Source organism: Lampetra planeri, chromosome 22 (assembly GCF_965212315.1).
Source record: "Lampetra planeri chromosome 22, kcLamPlan1.2.h2, whole genome shotgun sequence".
NCBI lineage: Eukaryota > Metazoa > Chordata > Hyperoartia > Petromyzontiformes > Petromyzontidae > Lampetra > Lampetra planeri.
In genome coordinates this window covers 10828379-10854743 of record NC_136128.1, presented here as the reverse complement: position 1 = coordinate 10854743, position 26365 = coordinate 10828379, and the positions used below count along the sequence as shown (strand labels likewise).

The 26365-nt window shown below is 50.9% G+C and overlaps 1 protein-coding gene across 1 annotated transcript; it reads right to left on the bottom strand.

Moving 5' to 3' along the window:
* Positions 1–49: 49 nt before the first annotated feature.
* INTS9 (integrator complex subunit 9) lies at positions 50–26365 on the bottom strand. The gene is made up of 17 exons (XM_078604448.1): positions 26045–26365; positions 21085–21212; positions 20243–20303; positions 19458–19520; positions 18848–18987; positions 17790–17876; positions 17215–17335; positions 13921–14055; positions 13190–13301; positions 11304–11484; positions 10454–10514; positions 9021–9192; positions 7365–7489; positions 6240–6407; positions 4892–4990; positions 3125–3259; positions 50–2536 (listed from the first exon to the last, which is right to left on the bottom strand). Exons 1-17 carry the CDS (start codon positions 26051–26053, stop codon positions 2360–2362), a joined length of 1974 nt encoding a protein of 657 aa, XP_078460574.1. The 5' UTR covers positions 26054–26365; the 3' UTR covers positions 50–2359.

Here is a 26365-nt window from a genome sequence, read left to right as displayed (position 1 = left end):
GGCATGCCTCTTGCCCACTGTCGCGATGGAGAGAAGACTGCACGGCCAGTAAAAAGCACGCCAGAGTCTTTATTCACGTACGACTGTACAGGGGAATTGAACGCTGAACAACATCGGTGGAGCTGGTTTTACAAAATCAATGTGGAAAGCAAGTGGTTGCTGAATATCGTTTGACCAAGTATGTTTTGCTATTTACTGCACACCCCGGTATTAAAATAGATGTGGATAGTTTGAGGGGAGCCGTTTACGTTTGCAAGGGTGCCATGTGGGGGAGATGTTAACTACCTCGCCAGGTATACAGGATGTCATGGGTTCGATCCCGACGCCTATATGTTTGGAGTTTGCATGGTCTCCCCGTGGTCGCATGGATTTTTCTCCGGGTCCTCCGATTTTTCCCTCCACATTTAGAATCAACATCACGCGTTTGGGGTATTTGGCTGCTATAAATTTCCACATGATAAGCCACTTGTTTGAGCTATCATTTGTGGCCATGTCGCTTCTGAAAAAAAGAGCTCTATAGCCCGGTGAGCATTACCTAGTAAAATGAAAATATTCGTTTTTTTATATTTGCACAAAAGCCCCACAATGAATTGTCACCATAACGGGTCAAAATTCCCCATTTCATTGTCTTGTTGGTCTCATTTTTGTAATGTTTGCTCATTTATGCTGTGTATCTTGTCCCATTTCTATTTTACTTTTGTCACCTAGTATTGCATTTATACTTCTTTGTTCTGCCGTTGTTCATTAATAAAATTAGTTTGAGAAGAAATTGCAGAATATCACATGCACACATTCGATTATTGTATCATGAGCGAAGTAATACATTTTATTTGCGCTCATCATACATGCTTCGAAACTGCGTGCGCAAGAATCTGCGTGTAAACCATACAGCGTAATGACTCTTCTTGGTTCTTTCGGTAAAGTCACGTAGAAGTCAAGTGGTTACAATTCTCACCAGTGAGAATTGTATTTTATTATGTTTTATTTTTATTATTTCCCTTCTACGTGACTTTACCGAAAGAACCAAGAAGATGAATCCCTGCAGTCACGAAAGCTTTAAATCGAAACGTAATGACTGTGGCACTTAGATCCACCAGTGTAAACAATTGTAAAAAAAAAACATGTATATTTTAATCGAATCCTGACTCGTGACAATTTATTGAACCACAAGTGGGATGTGGGTCCAGAAAGATAACGTGACGAATGTAAAATAATCCATTCTCTGCATGTATTACAAGTGAATTGTTTATTCGATTAACGACGTGCGGAGCGAGGAGGTATAACTTACAATAGGTGTGAATCTGTTATAAAATAGTGCGTTCGTTTGCGCGTTACGCCACTTAGCCTTTCGACTCCAAAGTCAAGAACAAAAATGAACTTTATAATCTGTGTGCTGGGCCAGACACCTTTCAACCTCTTTCCTCATCATGTACCACCCCACCACGTACAGCAGAGAGCAATGCAGAAACATCCGTTGCACTTTACATGCCGTAACATTTCCGCTCCCCACCGTCAACCCTTGCTGACCGGCGTGGTGAAGCATGGTCGAATAACCCTCATGGTCAAATAACCCCCTATTTTGGATAACCCCCACCACCTGCGTGGCATGGGGAGGTCCTCATCCAGCAGTGGCTTGACAAAGGAGAGCTGTGTGTGTGGAGCAACTGTACAAAAAATATTTATTTTTTTTAAACTCCACGTATTTGTCAATAACAGTGTCCAACAGAGAAATGTGTTTTAAATTGGAAACCGTTTGGGCCACTGCCCAAACAGTTTCCAATTAATAGCATATCTCCTTCTCAGGCCATAGCCCATAGCCCGAGACGTTGCCTGTTATATATTTGTTTCCCTCCAAGTCAAAAGTCAAATCAATCTCCAGCTCCTCAAATGAGCAGTGAAGTGCTCATCTCCCATTTACAGCCCTGAGCCATTGGTGCAAATTCCACATTTCTATGATCGTGGGCGAGTCAACAACTGGACATCTTTGAAAAAGAGCTTCATAGCTCCTCAGATTTCTCCAGGATAATTATTGTGAGTCTACGCATCGCACAACAACCACTGTTGACTTCCCCACAGTGGTAGAAATTTTATCGACCCTGGACGGATGATGGGTTTGGTCAACGCTCTGTACTGGGATTCAAACTCGCGAAACGTGTCGAGTTAGAAACACGCATTCGGAGCATTTGGCTGCTATACATTTCCACATGGTGATAAGCCACTTCATTGAGCTGTCATTCGTGATGGCAAGGTCGCTTCTGAAAAAGAGCTCATAAGCTCAGTGGGGCCTTACCTGCTGAAATAAAAAACAGTTTAGTAATAGTGTGGAGTTGTTGCGACACGCGCTGCCATCACGCCGGAGTCAGAGCTTCTGCAGCAGCTTGAGCAGGACGTCACGCAGCTTCTGCCGCATTATCTCGTTGTTGGCGCACATGATGTGCGTGGAGTCCTCCGAGGCTTGGATCACAGTGTCCTCGCCCGGCAGGTGGATCACGTGACCGTCCGCAGAGTCCTCCACGCGCGCGTCCATTATCCCGTGCTGCCAATGCCGGCGGCGTCCCGAAAATGTGGAAAAAAATAGAAACGTACGCTGAACTTCTTTCGCACCGTGCGTAGCCAACCGTGCTAATCGGATGGTGCGGAAACCATGACCATGACCATGCGGTTAGGTTCCTTCCTAATTATTTTTTGCTTTAACGTGACTTAAGAATCAAAGGAACCCCCGCAAGATGTGTTCATGTTTTATATACATCGTAGGTAAAAGGCAGCTCAACACTTGGCATTAACCTGCCAGGAGGGGGCGCAATGATCTCGGTGCAATCCCAATTAATTTACCGGTGCGATTTTTTACGAATTCCGCAAATTTTGACCGTCACGCCGGCGCACGATGGCCTCCTGCTCGTTGCGAATGGCGCGTCAAATATTTTTTTAACGGCCCACCACGTCGCAGACTGCGTGCATTCTGCGTGCATTCTTAACCAGGGGGGCCTGCCGGATTCGAAAATGCAAACATCGGCAAGAAGCTGCGGCGGCGAACGAACGCGCCACCGCCGTGCCGCGTCAACGCCACCGTTAGTCGGGCACGGCGGCGGCGGGGGAGGGGGCTTGTGGAGGGCCGTCGTTTCACCTTCGCCAGGCTCTGCAGGAACTGGTCGATGGAGAGGCTGCCCCACAGCAGCGGCCTGGGAGGTTTGCTCTCCACCGCGTCCTCCGCGCACTTGCGCTTCCTGATGCCGCACGGCTGCGCCACCTTGGGCAGCATCTGGGGTTAAGAAAAATATTGTGAAGTGACTTTGTTTCCAGCTTCCACGTAATAAAATTTTCATTTTTATGAATTTTCTCAATTTACAAAAAATGTTGGGATTTGAATCTCAGCTTTTTTTGTCTCCCCCAATTTAGTTCTCACTGCGTTGCGTGTTCACTGGGTAGAGCCTCTAGTTTGTTGACCTTCCCCTCACACCTCCGATTAGCACGTTTGGCTTACGTTCGGGTGCGAAAGAAGTTCAACGTGCATACGTAAACGGACGCGGGCGTTCTCCTGCCTGCCCCTTGGGAAACGCGTGGGACACTTCCACGTGGAATCTCCTAGGGGGCTATATATCTGCACAACAATCCGTAATGTTTGGAGTTTCTCCTCGGCCGTTCCACCGATTTCAATGAATGAGAATTAATTTGAAATGACAAGTAGATGCGCTGCTTATGATATCTAGGTTATGCGATTTAGAATGTGCATTGTTTACCTTTGACCCAATGATTTGGTCATGGAACCGCTTATCCGCTCTACCATGGAAACTATGCCGTCATTACAGCTCCGTCATCAATTTAAGATAATCACGTGACGATGTATAGTAAAACGGGCGACGTGATTATCGTACGATATATTGTAGCGTCGCCATATCTTGCTCGATTAAAGAAACATGTCGTTACCTCATCTGTGACAAGTTTAAGTCGTGATGTTTGTTGCTGGCCGCTTAACGTTTTGAGCCTATTGGGGGCTGTGCCCGGCAACAGTGAGTCAAGTCAATATTTCAGACACTGGCTTGGTGGGGACGGTAGGGTGGGGACGGTAGGGTGGGGACGGTAGGGTGGGGACGGTAGGGTGGGGACGGTAGGGTGGGGACGGTAGGGTGAGGACGGTAGGGTGGGGACGGTAGGGTGGGGACGGTAGGGTGGGGACGGTAGGGCGGGGACGGTAGGGCGGGGACGGTAGGGCGGGGACGGTAGGGCGAGGACGGTAGGGCGAGGACGGTAGGGCGGGGACGGTAGGGCGGGGACGGTAGGGTGGGGACGGTAGGGTGAGGACGGTAGGGTGGGGACGGTAGGGTGGGGACGGTAGGGTGAGGACGGTAGGGTGGGGACGGTAGGGTGGGGACGGTAGGGCGAGGACGGTAGGGCGGGGACGGTAGGGCGGGGACGGTAGGGTGGGGACGGTAGGGTGAGGACGGTAGGGTGGGGACGGTAGGGTGGGGACGGTAGGGTGAGGACGGTAGGGTGGGGACGGTAGGGTGGGGACGGTAGGGCGCGGACGGTAGGGCGGGGACGGTAGGGCGGGGACGGTAGGGCGGGGACGGTAGGGCGGCGACGGTAGGGTGGGGACGGTAGGGCGGGGACGGTAGGGCGCGGACGGTAGGGCGGGGACGGTAGGGCGGCGACGGTAGGGCGGGGACGGTAGGGCGGGGACGGTAGGGTGGGGACGGTAGGGTGGGGACGGTAGGGTGGGGACGGTAGGGTGAGGACGGTAGGGTGGGGACGGTAGGGTGGGGACGGTAGGGCGGGGAGGGTAGGGCGGGGACGGTAGGGCGGGGACGGTAGGGTGGGGACGGTAGGGCGGGGACGGTAGGGTGGGGCGTGCCCTTGGGGATGGTGGGGCGGGGGTGTGGCACGGCGGCATCACCTGCAGCGTGTGTTTGTTGTCGCGGGTGGACAGCGATCCCACCACGGTGGCCACCGCGACGCCCGGCTTGATCTCCATGGGGATGAGGGAGTCCGCCAGCTGCCGGTGGTGCACGAGAGAGCAGCAACGTTACAGCTGGGACGGTTCGTCACGCGCCTCGACTAAAAGTTGTAATCGACCACTCATTCGTTGTTGATGAACTCAACTTTGAACGAAAAAAAATAGCGGCTGACCAGACACCCTGCCTCAACAAAGGCAGGAACCGCCCCCCCTCCTCCCTCTACAAGGCCACGTGACACCCAGCTGATGGTGTGATACATCATCTAATAAAGTTATATCTTTCACTGCTCGATTGTGATTTACAAACACACACCGCGTGTTTGTGTTGAATCGTTAGGCTACACAAGCAGGCAGTCTCTCATTGTTGAATAATTACAAGAGAGAAATCGGTGGTGGTGGGATTTAAAATTCAATCATTAAACGCCTCAAGAGAGCAGATTGTTCCCTAAATACCGAGTCGAGCCTGTCTTAACCGAGGTTCGCTTATTCGAATGTAATCCTTAATTGGACATGATTACAATCCTAATTAAGCTTAAGTGCTGGGTATTGGCTATCCAGTAAAGACGCAGAGCTTATACATTAGCTCAGACAGGTGCTTACCTAAAATTGGAGAATAGATTCATTAAGCTTAATTCGGACCACAATCGCCTGCGGCGGTGAACACAGCATGCAGCGCGGTGCCGCCGTGCTCGTAACGCTGAACCTGCCGCCACCCTAACATGAGTTTGTTCCACCATAGCTCTGTTCAGCCCATACTCCTGTGCCTTTCTATTCCCAGCAACCGGAGGGGATGGCCGGTAGAGGCTATGGGGTGGTGGTAGTGGTGGTGGGGAAAGGTGGAAACGTACTCTTAGGTTTTTTTTCGGTAAAGTCATGTAGGTAAAAATAAATAATAAACTTAAATAATAACAATAGAAATAATAATAGAAATAAAATAATAAATCACGACGTTTCGGAGGCAACACAAGTCTCCGTCATCAGGTGTGACCGTCACATCTGAATTTACTGTATTAAGGTGAAAACGGTGGCGTGGGAGGTGGTGACATTGGTGGTAGAGATGGTGGGGGTGGTGGGGGTGGTGCGGGTGGTGGTGGTGCGGGTGGGGGTGGTGGGGGTGGTGCGGGTGGGGATGGTGGGGGTGGTGGTGGGGGTGGTGCGGGTGGGGGTGGTGGAGGTGGTGGAGGTGGGGGAGGTGGTGGTGGAGGTGGTAGCGGTGATGGTGACGGTAGCAGTGGTGGTGGCATAGGAGTTGGTGCCATTGGCGAATGGCGGTGGCGGTGGCCATCACCTCTGGCGCGATCTCGATGCGCTCGTAGTGCCGCTTGACCGGCAGGGAGATGACGTCGGCGCGCCGGTAGGGGAGCGGTGGGGGCTGCGAGTCGACCACGAGGTCGGTGCGGTGAGCCTGCGTGGGCGGCGGCTGCGTGTACTGCTCGGGGCACACGATGTGCAGAGGCTGCGCACTCACACAAAGACAAAGAACCCCCATGTAGGCTTAACAGGCTGTTGGGGCAAGTGCGTTACGTGAGCACCTATGAAGGCTGGCACGGTAAACTAGGGGGTGGGTGGCCAGCACCACGACCGGCCGTCTTTGTCTCCCCGGTTGGCGATATTTATACACATTGCGAGGTACTCATTTGAAGTTGAGTCGACCTAGGGGAGGTCCAGGACCGGTTTAGATAATCGTCACTGCTGCTGGCAATGAGCGGGAATCGAACTCGGGTTGCCGGGTTCGGGGCACGGTGCGCTAACCGCTACACTCCCGCTCCCCACTACGACAAAGACATCCACACAGACACACACACAGTGCGACAGGTGCACAAGCGAACACAATGAAACCCAGCAATAATTCAATGTTATAGCTGTACAGGGAAGTGCCTGCACAATTATTTTTTCTAGCACCCATTCATGTACACTACCGCTCCCCACGCACACACACACACAGATCAAAGGTCCCCCGTGTAGCCACTAAGGGTCTTCTGAGGCAAGTGCTCCCGAGCGAACGCCTATGAAGGCCGGCACGACGCACGAGCGCGTGGCGTGGCCAGCATCATACACCTGGCTGCCTTCACCTCTCCAATCCCGAGTTTTACACACTGCAATCAAATTAAGGACGAGTTGATCAGAATACTTATTTATTACTGGAGGGATCCGATGAGCTGTAAAACTCTTTTTCACAGATGTCCAGTAAGGGAAAGGTCTAAACGTTACAAGGCTCAGGACCGGATCAGATAGCACTCACCGCCGACGCTGTAGCTAGCCCCGATTGGGAATTGTAACGCGGGGCGCAGGTTGCGCTAAAAAGCACGCGCACTCGTCCGACGAACGCGGCACGGGTGCCGGCGTGGCCTTGCAGCGCGGATCGCAGCGGGAGGTCAGCGGCACGCAAAACGGGAGCGGGCGGCGCCGTTACCTGCAGGTCCTTGAGCAGCTTGGACACCTGCATGAAGTTGAGGCGGGTGTCGATGGGGCAGTACACCGCCTTCATGGCCAGCGGCTGGTACGGGGCCAGCGCCTCCATGTACGGGAAGTCTGGCTCTGAAACCGCAGTCGAAATCATCGTCGTCGTCGTAATCAGCCATGATCTAGGCCTTCGAAAGTCGCCGCTTTCTCTCGCGGTCGCGCGAGGCTGAAGGCTGTCCGGCAGATTTTGTCGCTGCCCACATCTACCACGGTGGGCGACGTCTCGGGCGTGTCTCCTCTTGTTGGCTGCCATTCCATCGCCATTCATCAATCGTCATCCCTTCGAGCAAGCGGTATATCCTGCGCAAGTCACCTATCTTTTTTTCTTAACAGTGAATATGCTCAGAGGCACAGCAATAAAGTAAACGGCCTGATAAGTCTCCGATTTTGGATCCTCCTACGCGCAGAAAAGTGTATGGACGCACACATTTTCACGCACGTGCGCTGGTTGCATTGGTACGCGGTGAAATGTTTATTTTTAACGCTTTTTGAAAGTATATAATTTCCCATCTTTCCCAAAAACTATAAAGATGTGGCCACTGTTATTAGTAAACTGTGTGGTGAGTTTTACCGTAGTTTGTTTAATTCGTCGAGTAAGTCGATCAGTCAACTCAAACACACCCAGAAATGTTGCCTCCCGAGAGAGGGGAAACCCCCCCTCCAAGCTCCGCTCATTGTGATGCGTGTGACGACGCTGGTGATGTCACACAGCCCCGTCCATCGCCTCCAGTCCAACAGGAACACACAGGAACCGGAGGCGATGCTTTTTTCCCCAAATATTTCTGTGTCAAAATGATTAGTTGACTAAATGAACCGATAATTGGTACGGTAATCGATTACTGAACTAATCGGATATCCCAGCTTCAATAACAACCCAACAACAACAGCAACCCATCGGCTCCCCTCACGAGTAAAAGTTTTGAATACTATTGGAGCAGACACGCCCGAGGCGGGGACACATTTAACACTGCCCTCAATAAACACATGCATCCAGAGGGGACGTTAAAGTGAGACCAATTAGCAAAACAATCTCCATTCGTTAGCGCACTGTCAGAAATTTGTTGAACACAATTACACCGTGTTTAGTCTGCACTGTGGCAAGAAGGCATGAATAATGTGTGTGTGTGTGTAAGCGCACGCACGCACACTCAAGGAAAATTGGACAAGGGTCTCATTTCATTCCTTGCCTAAGGCCAATACAAACCGTGCAGCGCCACTCATTAAAAAGAGATGCGTCGGCTTGCACAGAGACACTCAGACTTGAACACATGCTCACAGACTTGCATAGACATCCACAGTCTCGCATAGAGACATTGAGACCGATAGCCCTAGAAAGACTCGGTTGACAGGCGTAGCTATCGTGGTATGCGGGCGTTGCAACGGTACCAGGGCCTATCCATCAAACAAAGACGGTGGTCACCGCATCGCGGCACTTTCAGATGCGCTTCTGCGGCCGTCTGGAACGCTCTTCCTTCTGATATTAGGAAGCCACTGGAGCTATGCACTTTTAAATCATCATCTAGGTTGACAAACTAATTTCTGCACCCATGCCAGCCACACTCCTCCACCCGGCGTAGCGGTGGCACCGCAGGGGCTGGCGGCGTACCCGTGAAGATGACCGTGTTGAGGTTGTTCTTCCCCCACAGCTCCAGGAAGTGGACAACGTCGCCGCAGCGCAGCGACGGGTGCCCGGCGAACACCACGCACGGCTGCCGGAACTCGGAGCTGAAGTCGCCGTGGATGCTCGGGTAATGCTTCAGCCGGTTCATCTGGATGAGCTGGTTGGCGCACGGGCGGACGGGTGAGCAGGCAGACGGAAATTACAGACGACGGAATGGATGGGTAAACCGGACAGACGTCCAGATGGATGGACAGATGGACCGATGGATGAGGCCGACGGACAGACCAAGGAACACGTGGATGGACGAACGAACCAGGGATGGATGGAGGTGGAAAGACATACGTGCACATGGGCATACGGAGATGTGTGGAGAGGAAGGTTGTGTCTGGGTGTGTGGTCATGGAGGCTTCCACACGAGCTCTGGCAGGTTCGAGCCTACGTGTCGTGGCATTCAGAGTTGACACGAAAGTTAACGAATGCTCTTTGAAAATCATCTGACACAATGCCTCTCTCTTGCCCGGAGAGACCTGGGTAATGGCACTGTGCACGCAGCTCATTGTAGATTTGCAAGCACTGTAGTTACACACGATTGTTTAGATTTGAGTTTGCGAGACTGGTACGCAAGAGACATGAAGAAGTCGCAGGGCAGCTGGCGGCTGGGAGGCTCAGAACGTGAGCTGGCAACGCTCACGCGCTCGGAATTAAACGAGATCCTCAGATGTCACCGAGTCGATGGCCTCAACTAAATTAATTTCAGGATTTACCCACGACATTGTGAACCATCCCGAGAATCTCGCGTCACACGAGGGCGGTTGCACTCTGCTAGCCGTGGCAATTCACCATCTGATATTCCCTCTGTGACCCCGCTGACGCAACGGGAATGTAATTGGGAGCAAAATAATGAATGAAAACACAGCACGCACGCACGCACACGGTGTAAAAACACTGACCTCGCAGCATATGGCCTGCTTCGTTATGGCCCACAGCATTAGCAGCTGACTGCGGGATTTGACCTCGCGAACCCCCTTTTAATCTGGCTCAGCGGCGAGTGCGCTGACCGCTGCACTGCCTTCATTTGCTGCTGAATGGCAAAGTGAATGGCTAATTGGCAAGTGTGCCACCGCATCTGGACATGGCTCCATTAGGCTATGGCAAGTGAATTTTATTTATTTATTTCATCGTGCACACGTAGAGCACTTGCGTCAATCCACTGCGTGGCCTTAAAAGGGAAAATATATAACAGACGACGTTTTGGGCAATGGCCCTTCTCCAGAGGACTTGTACAAAATGTGCATTCTCAATCGCTGTTGTTGACCACCTGCCTTGCAAGACACGGCACCGAAATCTTTTCAGATCGATCGCACGAATTCCAGAACGATTATCACGCGAGAGTATGACAACGGGAACAATGACCGTACCTCCGCGTGAAGAAATGGCGGCTCTGGCAAGTAGACCTTGGATTGCTTGGATTGACACAGCCTGCGGGAATAAAAATACGACCTGTCACGAATGAAAACGCGTGTAACACGTCATCGTTGGGATCACTGCAGTGAATATGGGTCGTAAAAAATACTGATATATTCGTGAAAATACACATTCTTACACTCATCAAAGTGATTAATGCTTGCAATATAAACAAGTGGACAATACAACTCCTTGCCATATCTGCCAACCCTCATACACAAAAAAAATATTCTGCAATTTCCAATGCACTTTACAGAGAAAACACCAAGTGTAGATCCATAATGCAAGTGTTTTGCGGTTCGATGGCGTAAATATAAATGTGTCGTTAAACCCGCCACCACCCGACACAACCAATTAGTGAGGTAACCAAGTGTAGAACGTACGACACGAAGCCAGCAATGGTAAGTCAACGATCTGCGCTCCGGGGGTTCCTACTGCTGAATCAGAGTATTTATTTACACTGGAGGAATCCGATGAGCTATAAAACTCTTGTTCACAGATGTCCAGTCTTTCACGGATGCTCGGTAGTTTCACACGCCGGCTACGACGCTGGCGGGTGCGGCCATTACCGCAGCGACCGCTCGCGCGCGTGAAGCGCGTTCCGCTTACGTGCAGCGTCGCGACCAGCAACGCAAGACGCACAGTGGACGCCCCCGCGCTGTTCCGGCATGCGACGACTGTTAGCGGCTGAGACCGCTCCAGCAAGTACACGCCCTCTGCCGGCTCCCGCCCCCCGCCTTTCCGTGTTCCCCCACACAACCACCACAGTTCTATTTCACCCCCCCCTCCCCTACCCCGCCCCACCACTCGGCGAAGATCTGCGAGAACTCGAGGGAGCTGCTGGCGACGGGCGAGATGAAGTAGAGTGGCACGGAGGAGAGGTTCGCAGAGTCCATGTACTGGTAGAGGCACTCCAGCAGATCGTAGATGACGCCCGACGGGAAGCAGGGTACCAGCACGTTGCCACCGCTCCTGATCGTCACCGCTGCGACGTGCAACCACAGGAATTTTAAGTGAATTTTTTTACCGAGATGTTAACTACCTTGCCTTGATACAGCAAATCTGGCTGTGACGGTCCCACCTGATGACGGAGACTTGTGTTGCCTCCGAAACGTCGTGATTTTTATTATTTTATTTTTATTAATTTTAATTTCATTTTTTACCTACGTCACTTTACTGAGTATGAATCCTTGCAGTCACGAAAGCTTCAAATCTAGAATTAGGAGACGGTGGGTTCGATTCCGATCCTGACGCCCATTGTATATTTGGAGTTTGCCTGTGTCTCTCTTTCTTTCTCCGGGTACCGCCGTGTTTTTCCCTCCACATTGAGAAACATGCGTGAAAGTATTTGGCTGCTATAAATTTCCACGTGATAAGCCACTTCACTGAGCTATCATTTGTGGCCAGGTGGCTTCTGAAAAAGAGCTATACAGCTCAGTGGGCCTTACCTGGTAATTTGTTTTATAGTATTCATGTTTGTCTGTTTGTCTCTTAACTGTGATTCTTAAATATGTTATGGTTAGTTTTATCGTTCGGTTAGAAACACTAAAGTCTGTGTTCTCCAGTCTCCTGGTTGAAAAGTGGTTGAAGTTCTTCCCAAATCCTGGCCAGCTGGTTCAACAAACTTAAACAAACAAACTACAGCAGCTTTCATTTGTAAGCCGCTGAATAGCGTTAAGCAAACATCTCGGAAGTGCCACAAGATTGGAAGGGTACGCATCGGACAGCGGGCAGGGGAAAGGGGTGACCACTGCATCACACGGCGCTTTCAGATGCGCTTCTGCGGCCGTCTGGAATGCTCTTCCTTCCGATATTGGGAAGCCACTTTTAAATCTAGATTGAAAACTTACGTCTTTAAAACTGCTTTTTGTGTTTGGTTTGTTGTCCTTCCCCCGCACTTACGATGCCTGGAAGTGTTAGTGCACATTAACACAAGTGTGCAAGCGAGCATGAGTGTGTGTGCATGAGTGTGGGGAGCAGTGGTGCAGAGGTTAGCGCTCTGCGCTGCGAACCCGGTAACCCGAGTTCGATTCCCGCTCATGGCCAACACCAGTGACAGTTATCTGACCCGGTCCTGGGCCTCCCCTACGTCGACTCGGCCTCGAATGAGTACCAGGTGCGGTGTGTAAACATCATCACTTGGGAGACAAAGGCAGCTGGGCGTGGTGCTGGCCACCCACCCCGCTTCATAGCTGCTCGCTAACAGCACTTGCTTGCTTCAAAAGCCTGTTTTGTTATTTTAAGAGTGCAAGTGCATGCACACTTAGTCTGCGCTAAGATGTGTGCCCAAGTGAATGTGCAGCGCGACAGAGGCCTACGAACGTGAATGCCCGCAACAGGCACGGGCTGTTTTACGTAACGCTGCGTGAACGCGTTTACAATGCGATCCTCTCGTTTCCTTGCAAAGGTTCCTGCATTGAAGCCCGATGCGAGAACCACACTGCCAACGCACAAGTCACAAATGCTCGAATGCGCCAGGACTATGCAGCCAAATGTTAAGAGCCAAATCACAGGTCAATTGCAATGAATTCCATTCGACCATCGCACCGGTGAATGCAATTTCATACACGGCGCATCGACGGATTCTCAACAACTGCAATCTCACGGCGAGAAATGACACAAGGCTGCGTCGGCTCCTAATCTAAATGTTCTTGCCGGGCACTGTTGCGGTCTCCTCCGTCGGTACGCACCCAGGTTGCTGCAGAAATCCCCCACCATGTTGTCCGGGTTTGCCAGCGGGATCTGGGTCAGCCCGGTCAGAATCATCGCGTCGCTGCCTCTGAGCGGTGCATGCTCCATGGGCTAGAGGGGAAGAGGGTAGGACGGGGAGAGGAAAGAAAACAACGGCATTGTTGTCCACGGAGCGATTTGCACCTCCGCGGTAATTCGATAGTAAACTACGAAATAGAAAAGCTATTTTTTTATTTTACCGAGTAAGGCCCACTGAGCTATATAGCTCTTTTTTAGAAGCTACCTGGCCGCAAACGATAGCTTAACGAAGCGGCTGATCATGTGGAAATTTTGAGCAACCAAATACGCTAAAACGCGTGTTGTTTCTAAATGCGGAGGGAAAAACCAGAGGAACCAAACAAAAATCCACACAACCAAGGGGAGAGAGAGAGAGGCATGCAAACTCCAAAAATACAGGGGTCATGGTCGGGATCAAACCCACGACCATCCGTATAACAGGCGGTATTTAACATTTCGGCACTGTGGCGCACTACATTGCCATGATTCGGAGCCTTCACCCAGCCGTCCTATTACTCCCGAGCCGTCCATGGGCTGTTCCTGGGCCATCAAAGTGTGTCAACGAAGCATCGCCGTTCCTGATTCTACTGCTCCCAGGCACGGTCCCTCTGCAGCTGACTCACCAACTGTGAGCCACCCCCCCCCGGCCTCCTGTGGCCACCGCTGTCCATACCTGCGGGTGAGTGGTGAGCAGCGAGGAGCCGGACACGTAAGCCACCTTCTCGTGCTGGGACTGGATGAGCCAGTTGCAGCTGCCAAGGCAGTAGCCGGAGCTCAACGGCGTCACGGAGACGGCGCCGAACAGCTCCTGCGCGGTGGGGCGAGAGCGCTTTCTTCGTGAATGGCGAGAGAGAGAGGGACGGTGACAAAGGCCGGGAGCGTGAGTCTGTTCCCGGTGTGAGAGAGAGGGACGGTGACAAAGGCCGGGAGCGTGAGTCTGTTCCCGGTGTGAGAGAGAGGCACGGGTACAAAGTCTGGGAGCGTGAGTCTGTTCCCGGTGTGAGAGAGAGGCACGGTGACAAAGGCTGGGAGTGTGAGTCTGTTCCCGGTGTGAGAGAGAGGGACGGTGACAAAGGCTAGGAGTGTGAGTCTGTTCCCGGTGTGAGAGAGAGGGACGGTGACAAAGGCTGGGAGTGTGAGTCTGTTCCCGGTGTGAGAGAGAGGGACTGTGACTAGTCTGGGAGCGTGAGTCTGTTCCCGGTGTGAGAGAGAGGGACGGTGACAAAGGCTGGGAGCGTGAGTCTGTTCCCGGTGTGAGAGAGAGGGACGGTGACTAAGTCTGGGAGCGTGAGTCTGTTCCCGGTGTGAGAGAGAGGGACGGTGACAAAGGCTGGGAGCGTGAGTCTGTTCCCGGTGTGAGAGAGAGGGACGGTGACAAAGGCTCGGAGCGTGAGTCTGTTCCCGGTGTGAGAGAGAGGGACGGTGACAAAGGCTCGGAGCGTGAGTCTGTTCCCGGTGTGAGAGAGAGGGACGGTGACAAAGGCTGGGAGCGTGAGTCTGTTCCCGGTGTGAGAGAGAGGGACGGTGACAAAGGCTGGGAGCGTGAGTCTGTTCCCGGTGTGAGCCGACAAAGCGAAAACCGCAAGCCTCTTTATTCGAATTAAAAGATTGATTTTATGAATTTGTATTCGAGTCTTATTGTTTCCACCTTTGAAATGAGTGTGGGGCAACGCCTATCTCCCGTTTCACGGTGTTGAGACGGTGGAGGAAATTCCCCACTGCTAACATGGCGGGAGTTCAGTTTAGCGTGACGGTCAGGGTGAGGAATGACGGGACGAGAAAGAAAGCAAAGAGTGCTACCCGTCTCGAACAAGCAGCGGGAAAACGTCAACTCGAATGGCTGGGACACGGCGTAAGAGCGAGGAAAAGCACATCGGAAGAACGGTGATGAACATGTCAGCATCGGAGGTGTCCCTCGAAGCGAAGCAAGGGGCATGAAGGAGCGTGGAGTGGATGTGGAAATGTCTCAGGAGCGGAGTGGAGGAAGAGGAGCAGAGAGGCAGACCCCACATGGGTGGGAGCAATGGCAGGAAGAAGTAAGCTATGCATCAGATATCTAATTATATTCTTTAATTCCTGAAGTCACGAAAGCTTTAAGTCAAGATATGTAATTGTTACGTAATGCATCAGTTACGTTTAATTTTCAAAATTAGGGTCTGGGCTACAACATTATAAAGAAAACATTGCCTTTGCTGAAGAATGACTTCACAAGGTCGAGCAGACGAGCTCCACGTTGGTTAGCAACGCCCACGGCAGCTGCACAACCTAATCTCAACCTCGTGTGCGTCAGCTAGATTGTAAGCGGCAGTGACCACCAGGCACACACACACACACACAGACACGAGGATTAACCTGCCGTACACTCGGATTAAATGTGCCACATCCCGCGTGATCGACACAGCTAACCGCGGCGTGGTTTCTCAAACCCTCTTCACTCCGGGATGCCCTTGTATGTGGGGGGGGGGAAGTCATAACCCTTGGGGGATCAGGAGAGCTGTTGACAAACCTACGCTCTCACCTCGAGCGGGCTGGGAGAGTAAGAAGTGGCGTGGGCAATGTATCGCTCAGGCTGAAGAGGCCCAAGCGTGGGTGTCTGTCAGGACCAATGGGACTTGTATTTGTTTTGTTCTGCCAAATTAGCAATTGGGGTTGAACGGTGATTTGCGTACTGCACTAGGGACCCGGCTAACGTGAGTTTAATTACCTTCCACGGCCAACATCGGTGGCGAGCAATAATTGAACCGGACCTGGATCCCACTTTTGCCAACGCACGTTGACTAGCATGGTGAAGTATGGTCAAACAACCCTCTCAACCGATACGGTGTGGGGAAGCCTTCATCCGACAGTGTATTGCCGAAGCAACATTATTATTGCATTATTATTAAATTTAAGTAAGCAATTTTTTTATAGTGAGCTATTGAGAGGCACCTCCTGGTTAAATACATTGAGTTTTAGAACAAGCGAATCAATTCATATAGAACGCATGGCAGCCCGTGTTTCCAGAAGAACATGGAAATGGTTATTGATTCCCCGGCTGCATCTTAGGACTCTCAGTGCCACCCACGCGGACGTCCAAACTGCTACCCCTCACACCCAACAGCGGTAACCGATCAATGTCGTTTCCTCCCCGTCGCTTAGGAATGCGAGCACCGTCTTGACGATGATCCAGGGGGCTTGCCACCCGTAAGTTTGAGAAATGTTGATAATTTAAAAAAAAACGTGTGAATGAGCGATTACATCTTTCGCGAGGTTCACCTGTTAAGCGTTCTAAACGCAACCGTGAATGTCATCCGTTTGGCCGAAGAGCAAACAGCGATGTCTAAAACATTGCCACCCGTGGCATCCCGCAGCGGACGTGCCCACTGCCTTGAGTGTGCTGCTGCGGAAACGACGACCAGAACATCGACCACGCAGCAGCATTGGGAACGTTCAATGGAGGAGGGGGGGGGGCATCAAAATAATCCGCAGCACGTCAACTGAAGCCTTTTCCTGGCAAACAAATGTACGCACGGATTTTCATCCATTCTGCGATATGACAGTAACATGTCTTCTGAAAACTAATTTCTTTAGAACTGCTTTTTGTGTTTAGTTTTTCCTTCCCCCGCACTCCTATTGTGTTTTTGGATTGTTTGTTGTTGTAAAGTTCTGACCCGCCCCAACCGGACATCTGTGAAAAAGAGCTTTTAGCTCATCGGATTCCTCCAGTAATAAATATTCTGATTCTGACCTCCGATTAGCCCGGCGAGAAATAATTGCAACATACGTACACCGAGTCCTCCGGCAGTCGCCCCCTCGGGCATGCACGTGGTTGACGGCTGCCGTGTCCGGCTAATCCAGGTTGCGCCCCGGGTTAATCCCCCCCGCCTCCTGCACCTCGCGATCCGCCCGCCAGCGCGGGCAGGCGAGCGGCACGGCTGGATTGGCGAGCCAACGAGCGAGTTAGCGAGCGAGCGCGCAAGACACCCACCGTCCTCTGCGAGTAGCCGACGAGCTGCACCTTGCTCAGCGCGGCGTTCACGTCGGCCATGCCGTAGCACTTGCGCCACGCCGCCACCTCCGCCGCGTCCTTGAGCGGCGCTGGCAGATTCCTGCAGGGGGGGGGGGAGGATGCGACTGAAACCGTGCGGAGGTTCGGCAATGGCTAGGACACAGTGGACTCTCTCCGCTTGTTGGAACCCGACTCTGAAATAGCACAGTTGGTTTCCGATTGCTAAATAGAGCACGATAAAATTTTCCTTCTTCTCCGTGAGCCGACCCCACTCTCCAGGTTCGATTCCCGCTCACGGCCACCACCGGTGACGATTATCCGAACTGGTCCTGGGCCTCCTCTAGGTCAACTCGGCCTCAAATGAGTACCCAGTGCAGTGTGTAAACATCGCCATCGGGGAGACAAAGGCGCTTGGGCGTAGTGCTGGCCACCCACCCCCTCGTATGCCTTGCCGGCCTTCATAGGTGCTCGCTAACAGCGCTTACCCCAACAGTATGTTATAGACTACATGGGAGATCTTTGTATTTGTGCATGCGCGCTCAGGCAAGGCCGACCTGAGGATGTCCTTGTTCTTCCACTTGCATGCCGTCTTGGGCTTGGGAACCCGCTCGACGAAGGACACGAGCTCCTCCATGAGCTGCCTGCCAGGGCAGACGCACAAACCCGCCAGGACGCATCACTCACTACGCACGCACAAACGAGCACGGCAGGTGCCCTTGTCTCGGAGTCCTCATCATTGACACGTAGGCACTTTAAGATGTTACTTGTTGATGTTTTGTTTGTTGCGGTTGCACCCGATTCAAGAGCCGAATGGCTCACAGGGCTATACCAAATAAATAAACTAAAACTGACTGATTAAACTCCCACAACGAGCCCCAGGGGCTAACCCTGCATGAGCCCCAGGGGCTAACGCTGCAGGATTTGTCTATTTAACTGAGTGAACGCTGACGGCTTATATGTTCAATTTCCTTTTGATGTGAATTATTAATAATTTAAATAAGCCACATTCATACATTGTACTTGAGTGGATAATAATGTATGTTTATTTAATTCACTCAAGCGAAAGATTGCATTCATTTCCCAGTTTTCAAGAAATACCCTCAATTAATAATAAAAAAACAAGTGGTTTTGTGGTAGTGGTGGCAGGGTTGGTGGTAGCGGTGGTGCTAGCAGTGGTGGCATTGGCAGCAGCAGTGGCCATGTCGGTAGCAATGTTGGCCGCAGTATTGGTAGTGGTTGTGTGGTAGTGTTGGCAAGGTTGGTGGTAGCGGTGGTTGTGGCGGTGGTGGTGTTGGTAGCCGTGGTGGCAGTGGCAGCAGCGGTGGCCATGTCGGTAGCAATGTTGGCCGCAGCATTGGTAGTGGTTGTGTGGTAGTGTTGGCAAGGTTGGTGGTAGCGGTGGTTGTGGCGGTGGTGGTGTTTGTAGCCGTGGTGGCAGTGGCAGCAGCAGTGGCCATGTCGGTAGCAATGTTGGCCGCAGCATTGGTAGTGGTTTTGTGATAGTGTTGGCAAGGTTGGTGGTAGCGGTGGTGGTGACGGTGGTGGTGTTGGCAGTGGCAGTAGTGGTGGCCGTGGTGGGGTAAGCAGCAGCCGGGGTCGAAGTGAGACGCACCGCCCGATCTGCAGCGTGGGCTCGGTGGCGTAGACGATGCCCGTGAAGCCGGTGCGCTCCGTGACATACGGCAACGCCATCATGCTGTGGTAGTTGGAGATGAGGATGGCGTCCACAGTGGAGAGGTCGATCAGCTCTGTCTGTTTCGCGCCAGGATGTACGTGAGTATGTTTGTATGTACGTTGAACTTATTTCGCACCGTACGTAGCCAACCGTGGTAATCGAAGGTGCGGGGGAAGGACAACAAACTAAACACAAAAAAGCAGTACTGAGAAAATTCGTTTTCAATCTCGATGATTTAAAAGTGCATAGCTCTAGTGACTTCCTAATATCTGGAGGAAGAGCGTTCCAGACGGCAGCAAAAGCGCATCTGAAAGCGCGGGGTGAGTACAATGTCTTTAAAAAACCACTTGCACGGTCCGAGAATCAGCGTTGAACGGGACCCACCCCCCCACCCCCCACAACTTTCACACGTCTCTGAACGGGAAATGGTTAAATAGCCGACGCTATTTACGTTAACTATCAGGGTTATAAGTTAACAGTTAATGCCGTTCTTCACCCCAGCGTGGGCGAGTTATCCCTTGGGGGGTTGACGGAGTGGAGCATGTACCTCGGGTATGCAGAACTCTGGGGCAGAGTCTACGAACGTCCGGCCAGCACATTCCTTCAGCTCCTGACAAAAGACATCATCCGCGCAAACTCTCAAGAGCAGAAGCGCGGCACGAAAAAATACTTGCCGGATGATTTGAACGTGGGCGGTCTAATTTACAGAAAGAACAAAATGCTTCAGTTGGTGGGTCACCCATAACAGTGTGAAGCGTGAACCGATTCTTGCTGTTTTGCACCGCCACCTACGTAACCCAAAGATTGGGTGTACTGTGTCATGAGCTGTACTGTGTCATGAGCTGTACTGTGTCATGAGCTGTACTGTGTGACGTCTGTACTGTGTCATGAGCTGTACTCTGTGAAGTCTGTACTGTGTGACGTCTGCACCATCGCAGGGTGCTCACAAAATAGAAGCTACCAGCTCACTGGGCCCTACCTGCCGAAATAAATAAAAGCCATAGTTCTATTATTTTCAAGATTTATGTAATGAAAACACACTCCAGGATTTGGTGGATTTATCATAATTTGCGTTCATGATTTGATTAAAAAATTATATTGCCTGACTTGTATATTCCGTCTTTTTTTTTTGCTGCGTCTGTTTCGTGCCATCAGCCCCAAGGTAAGGTTCACATGTACGTTGCATGACTAATCGAATCTCACACGCATCATTCAGTGCACGTAATTGTGAGCGTAAGAGTATATTTCTGTTCACTGGATCGTTACAGACTCAATTTAAAAGCCAAACGATTTACGCAACTGCCAGGAGTGAACGCTTCCGCTACCACTGACCTTTTCCAGTGTCTTGTTTCCGTCTTTGGAGACCCAGTTGGGCAGCTTTGCCAAGCGAGCACTGAGAATGATAAACGGATAAACACACACACACACACATGCTTTACTTATCCCAACAATGGATGCGTATCCTAGCTGGCACTGACAGTAGGCGGATTCACAGAACAAGCAATGAAGGTTTTTTTGTCTTTGAAGAACAAAAATACATACAAGGCAAAGGAGCGGTCCCCCAATTGCCTGCTCACAATGCTGCTGTCGAATTGCTCACCGCTCCTTTCTATCCTATGCCATTTTGGCCTTAATAGCAGCTCATTAACAAAACTTGCCCCTTACAGCCCACATGGCTAACTGGGGGATCTTTGCCCTCATTATGGTGTAGATGTAATAAAAGTTTCTATTACTCAGTCTCAAGACTCTTTTTTCAGGAGGGTCCTGCATTGATTCCAGGGGATAACACGCACATTTCTGCACATTTCTACACGGAAGGGTTCACTATCCACTTCCCGTATTGGCACTTCACAGCCCAGTGGGGATATGGGAAGTTTCACCAATCTCTGCATGATCCACCAACCCTTGCCTCCAAAGGACTGGATTGCACGTCTGTGCCAATCCACCCGGTTTTGAAATTGAAATGCTGCTATCCATCAGAACGCGCACACTAAAAGTGGGCAATTGTCACAATTCCTAGCCGGAAATCGCAAAATCTTCTCCTGGAAACAACTAAGTTTCCAATGCCTGCAGTGGATGCCCACGTAAGACATTTCGATATAGATTCTGGCCGATATATATAAATATATAGAAGCCGGCTGGGAGAGAACGCTGCGGCCACCGACAGAGCTCACCTGTGGACAAGCGTGAGCGGCAGGAAGTGCAGCGCCGACGAGAAGTCCAGGCCACAGTCCAGCATCACCGTGGTGGCCTTGAACTTGAGGACGTTACACGGCAGGGTCGGGTGCCCGGACAGGCAGTACTGTGGGACAGCGACAGGGCGTGTGCTTGGGCACTCAGGCAATCGTGGTTTCAAATCGAGTGGTCGCGCTCATCGTTACCGTGGGCGTAATCAATGGCGGAGCCAGGATTTTCAGGTAGGGGGGGCAACCCCTCCAGCAATGAAAAATGATAGTTGTTAGTCAGGACTTGTCCCTTGCTTTTTATTTGACGCGTGTGCGGCAATGGCGCAACCATCGATCGAGGGTCGAATTCGAACCGCGTTGTCTGATTGGCATCGCGCTCGCTGAAGGTGTTTGCCTTCAGGGAAGTCGTGTCCTGTATACACAACTGCGCACAAGTCTGTGAGTCGCTTATAACTGCTTTCCCATTACTTATTGCCAATTATGGACTCAGACTATTGTCCTATCATCTCATAGAGTCCCTGGCACGTAATAATATGCTACACAGTGGCAGTGGGATTTCGATCGGATCATTGGGGGGGCACGTGCCACCCCACCCCCCACTGGCTCCGCCAGTGGGCGTAATGACCGTGACAATACGACACTCCCGTCAATTGCACAGTGGACGTCAAAGATCCCCTGATGTCATTCGCATGAGTGGGACATTGTGTGCTGGAGTCATGGTCCAAATTAAAAAAATTACCCGCTAATTCATCGATTAGGATAATAGAAAAGCAATCGTCACCCCTACTGGCAGACTCCTGCCCCAGGTCATTCTTTATAAATGAGACTCAAGCTGGTCTCTTGATTTTCTAACCTGGTTCAACAAAGTAAACTCAGGGTAAATCATAGCTGGCAGTAGTCACCAAGAGTAGCTATTGTAGCATTTTCTATTGTAACAAAAAATTGCTTGCTTCGTGGCCAACTGTGATGTAAACTTCCAATCAGGTCCACATGACTTCCCAAGGCTGTGTGCTCTCCTGACCAATCACTCTTCGTCAATCATACTCTTCCACAAACTCTGTTTACATTGGTGAGGCTAAATTCTGTCACTCCATACCACTGCTGTGCCGAGTTGCTACAGTTGGTCAGAGTAAATGCTTTTCCGGTGATGATTGCCGGAGACAATTGCCCAAAAATTGTCCGAGTGTATCACGGTGTACCGGTGATGGCATCAACCATCAGCGACAACAACCGCCGTTCACCACTAAGTGGCGGTGACATCACCATGGCGCTTGTGCTATGATAGGTGCACTTTCAGGCCACATAAAGTGTCGACGGCCCGCTGGCAGGAGGTCATAGGACAGACCCAGGTGCCATGGGTTGACTGAGACGGCTGGCGGATGCACCAACTGTGCTCCCCACTGTGACAAATCTCTGCGTTTTAGCCGCTCCGCTCGTTGTTGTGAGCGTCACTCCTCTACCCTCCGTTGTTACTGGAGGGCGACTGCCTCCAACTCCTCAGCAGCATCCTTCACAAACCTACTCCTCGGAGGCCGATTTTAACACCGCTGGTACCGGCCATCGGCACATGCGACAACACATCGAGACAGCAACATTCTCCTGACGTGTGTGGGTGTTCTCTGGTTACTCCGGTTTCCTCGCACATAAAACACGCTATTTGAAAAGGTGGCGAAACATCCAAATGTAGGAACCTAATGAAAAAGTCTTGAGACTTAGCGAGGCTTTCCTGGATAAATTACGTTGCTATTAATAATACGCTGCACTGCATTTGGGTGGAGCGGTGGCGCAGAGGTTGGCGCACTGCACTATGAATTGGATGAGCCAAGTTCGATTCCTGGCTCTGGTTCACATCAGTGGCAAGCGATGTCATAACCAGTCCTGGGCTAATCAATCACTTTATAAAGGTCTGTGCATCATACATTGACGATAAATAATAATACATTAATAATCCAGGCTGATGTCTGATTCTCAATCATCCACATTCATTGTTACAATAAGGAGCTTAAGTCCTGGCATGTGGAAGGAGCTTACTTCTTATCTTATTCATCCCCATAGCTAATTCTTAGTAAGTAATGAGGCCAGCATGCTCCGTCATGTGATCTGCTGGTGAAAATTATGCGGGTTTGTTGACATGTGTATTGCAATGCGACCGCCATGCATGGCAGGTTGTGATAGCATGCTGAGCAGTGCATGCTGCAAAATGTCATTGTTACACTGTATTTCTATGCTCCCGCGTCTAAGCTCCCCCCCCTTTCGCCGTCACCAACCCGCACTGACCGGCGTGGTGAAGTATGGCCACATAACCACCAAGACCTGCAGTGTCGGGTGACTTCGTCCGGCAGTGGATTAAGGGTTGTGTCTATACATGCAGTATATATTTCATTGACATGTGACTATCTGCCTCGAAAACAATTGGGGTCTCGATGGGCTCTCTCTTGTGGGTTTACGTAAAGAACTGATTATTATGATGATAGTTAGGGCTGCGGCCATAACTCCGCCTTCTAACTTGCTTTTAGCCTCTTTTTTGCCAACCAAATGTAATCATGTCTCCTCGAACGATAGGATAAATAAGCCAGCTCAAAGTTGAGCATTAATACGGTTTATAGTTTATCCAGCCTGCTGCTTATTTGAATACAGCCCAAGGATTATTATCGTTTCCATCCTCGCTTCACTCCAGCCAGCGTGTCACCGAGTACGTCGGAGTGCAAACGTTGTCCACATCCTCCAATCCCTCCGCTTTCCTCCGATTCCCCGCATCTCCGATGAGGATGGTTGGCTTCCTTACGGTGCTAAATAAATTTAACATATACACATGCACCACCCTCCAACTCTCACCGCTATCTCCCAAGTCCTCCCTTGGCATTTCACTCCACAACTTGCTTGGACGACCCTTGCTCTTTGTCCTTTCCCCTGTATATTCATGCAATGTCTATTGGCAACCGATTATATATTATTAATTCATCCTATGAGAATAGGTTTTCCCCTTTTTTCTGGCAACAAAACAGGTGTTAAGATGTTAAAACACCAAACTGAAACCTTTGACAAGGAATCATGTCTGCATTAACCACAATACTTGTGGTCAGAATGCAAAAAAAAAAACATACCATGATATTATATGCATTGTCTTTGAAACGGATTGGTCCACACCAGAGATAGCTTTCTTTAGAGCCTAGTCTCAAACGGTGACCAGAGGACGCCAAGTATTGTGGTTAATGCAGACATGATTCCTTGTAAAAGGTTTCAGTTTGGTGGTTTAACATCTTAACACCTGTTTTGTTGCCAGAAAAAAGGAGAAAACCTATTCTCATATTTTGCTACTGGCAAAGGAGGTCCCATTATTTCATCTTGTTTCGTGTGTCCGTACAATCATAAATGTTTTTCTAGAGCCCGCAAAAACGCAGTTTACCATCAACATTTGACATTGTGGACCTTGACAATGCAACTTATAAAGTCAATCAATGTAAATGGATATACCTGTTACATTTCACATGTAATAGCTATACGTGTCACCACTATGCAGTGCCCTAATGCAACATCTCTAGACCCTCTACAGAGGCAACAGCATCTTGAGTGATCAATATCGGCCGAGGCTAAACTGGGATAAGTCCAAGGACCGAGTGTAACGCATGGAGTTCTAAATCTGAGCTTTGTTGCATAAAAGTGCCCAGCTGTTGTAAACTGCAACCCCACCTCCCTCTCTTCTGAAGACAGAGCTAGAATAATGATCTAATGAAGGTATTGCTGTAATGATGGTTATCTGAATCTAACACTGCAGAAACATAAATAGGTGCTCAAAACACACAGTCTTTCTCAATCGACAAGGTTACATGTCACGAGCCCTTTGTCAATCCACTGCGGGCTGAGGGCTATTTGACCATACTTCGCCACGCCGGGTTGGTGAAGGCGGGGAGCATAGACGTGGGGACATAGAAGTAGAGTACAACAATGCATGTTGACGTACTGCCCTCTGCTGCCCACCACGTAGCCCCGCAGTAGTCTATAGCACCCAGTTCTACCCCATATACACATACATGTAACAATACCGTACACAAATCGCTATAGATTATATACATGCCAATGACCACTATTTACTCAGATGTGTTGTTATATATACACTGACAAAGACAAGACAAAGATCCCCCATTTAGCCTTAACAGACTGTTGGGGCAAGTGCTGTTAGCGAGCACCTATGAAGGCCGGCACGGCACACGAGGGGGTGGGTGGCCAACACCACGCCCGACCGCCTTTGTCTCCCTAGTGGCGATATTTACTCACCGCACCAAGTACTCATTTGAGGCTGAGTCGACCTAGGGGAGGCCCGGGACCGGTTCAGAAAATCGTCACTGGTGCTGGCCGTGAGCGGGAATCGAACCCGGGTCGCCGGGTTCGTAGTGCAGCGCGCTAACCGCTGCACCACCGCTCCCCACAGTGCTGACGCTCATTCATTCACACACCACAAGCCAAGCCGTGCACACCACAAGCCATGTACACATCACTCGGGCTCATTTTAGGCCGAGCCGACTTAAACGAGGCCCAGTCCAGGCTTGAATCCATTAATCACCCACCACTCGTGACAAAAGTCGCGTCGGGGAATCTAACCGGGGTCGCTGGACTTCAAACCGCGTGAACATCGCCACTGCGGCTACGGGATTACAGCTTGCCAAGCCGACTTCAGTGGCGGATCGTGTCCGTGTCTCCACGCGGTGACCGGCACGGTGAAGTATGGTCAACAACGGCCTCCTGACAAGGCGGAGGTCTAAACTCTCGTACATAAAACCAGGGTTTATGGTACGCTTAGTGAGCGAGGTTAACGGTAGTGAACGCTGCGTTGGAGCACGTTAACCGAGACTTAATCACAGGCCCATCGCGTGCGTAGAGTGAACGACTGCAAACGCATTTTAAGTAAACGCGCCGTGCTAAAAGCAAGGCCAGAATTCAATTCTCTCACCAGCTTCATGTCCGTGTGGGGAGGTTTTTGTTGTTCTAAGAGGTCGCCGCGAGGAAGAAAACAATACCACCCCCCTCTCTCTCCCCTTCGACGGATATAATATGAATCGAAGTCGCGTCAGTGCTGTGGTATAAACAACAACAACAATAACAACAACAACGCGCTGCCGTGAGCAGGACAGGGTTATTGATGCTCGTCTGAGTTAGGCTCGTATGGCCGTGCCCACGCCGAGGTGCGCGGCAGAGGCGACATGCACCGCCGTTGCCGCGAGCTCTGCGTGTGCTCGGTAAAACCCACGTGTCTCTCTCACACACGTGGTGG

Coding starts and splice junctions, on each gene's coding strand:
- INTS9 (XM_078604448.1), bottom strand. Junction 20,304..21,084: donor CCGCTCACGCTTGTCCACAG/GTGAGCTCTGTC, acceptor TATCATTCTCAG/TGCTCGCTTGGCAAAGCTGC. Junction 3,260..4,891: donor ACAACAAACACACGCTGCAG/GTGATGCCGCCG, acceptor TCTTAACCCCAG/ATGCTGCCCAAGGTGGCGCA.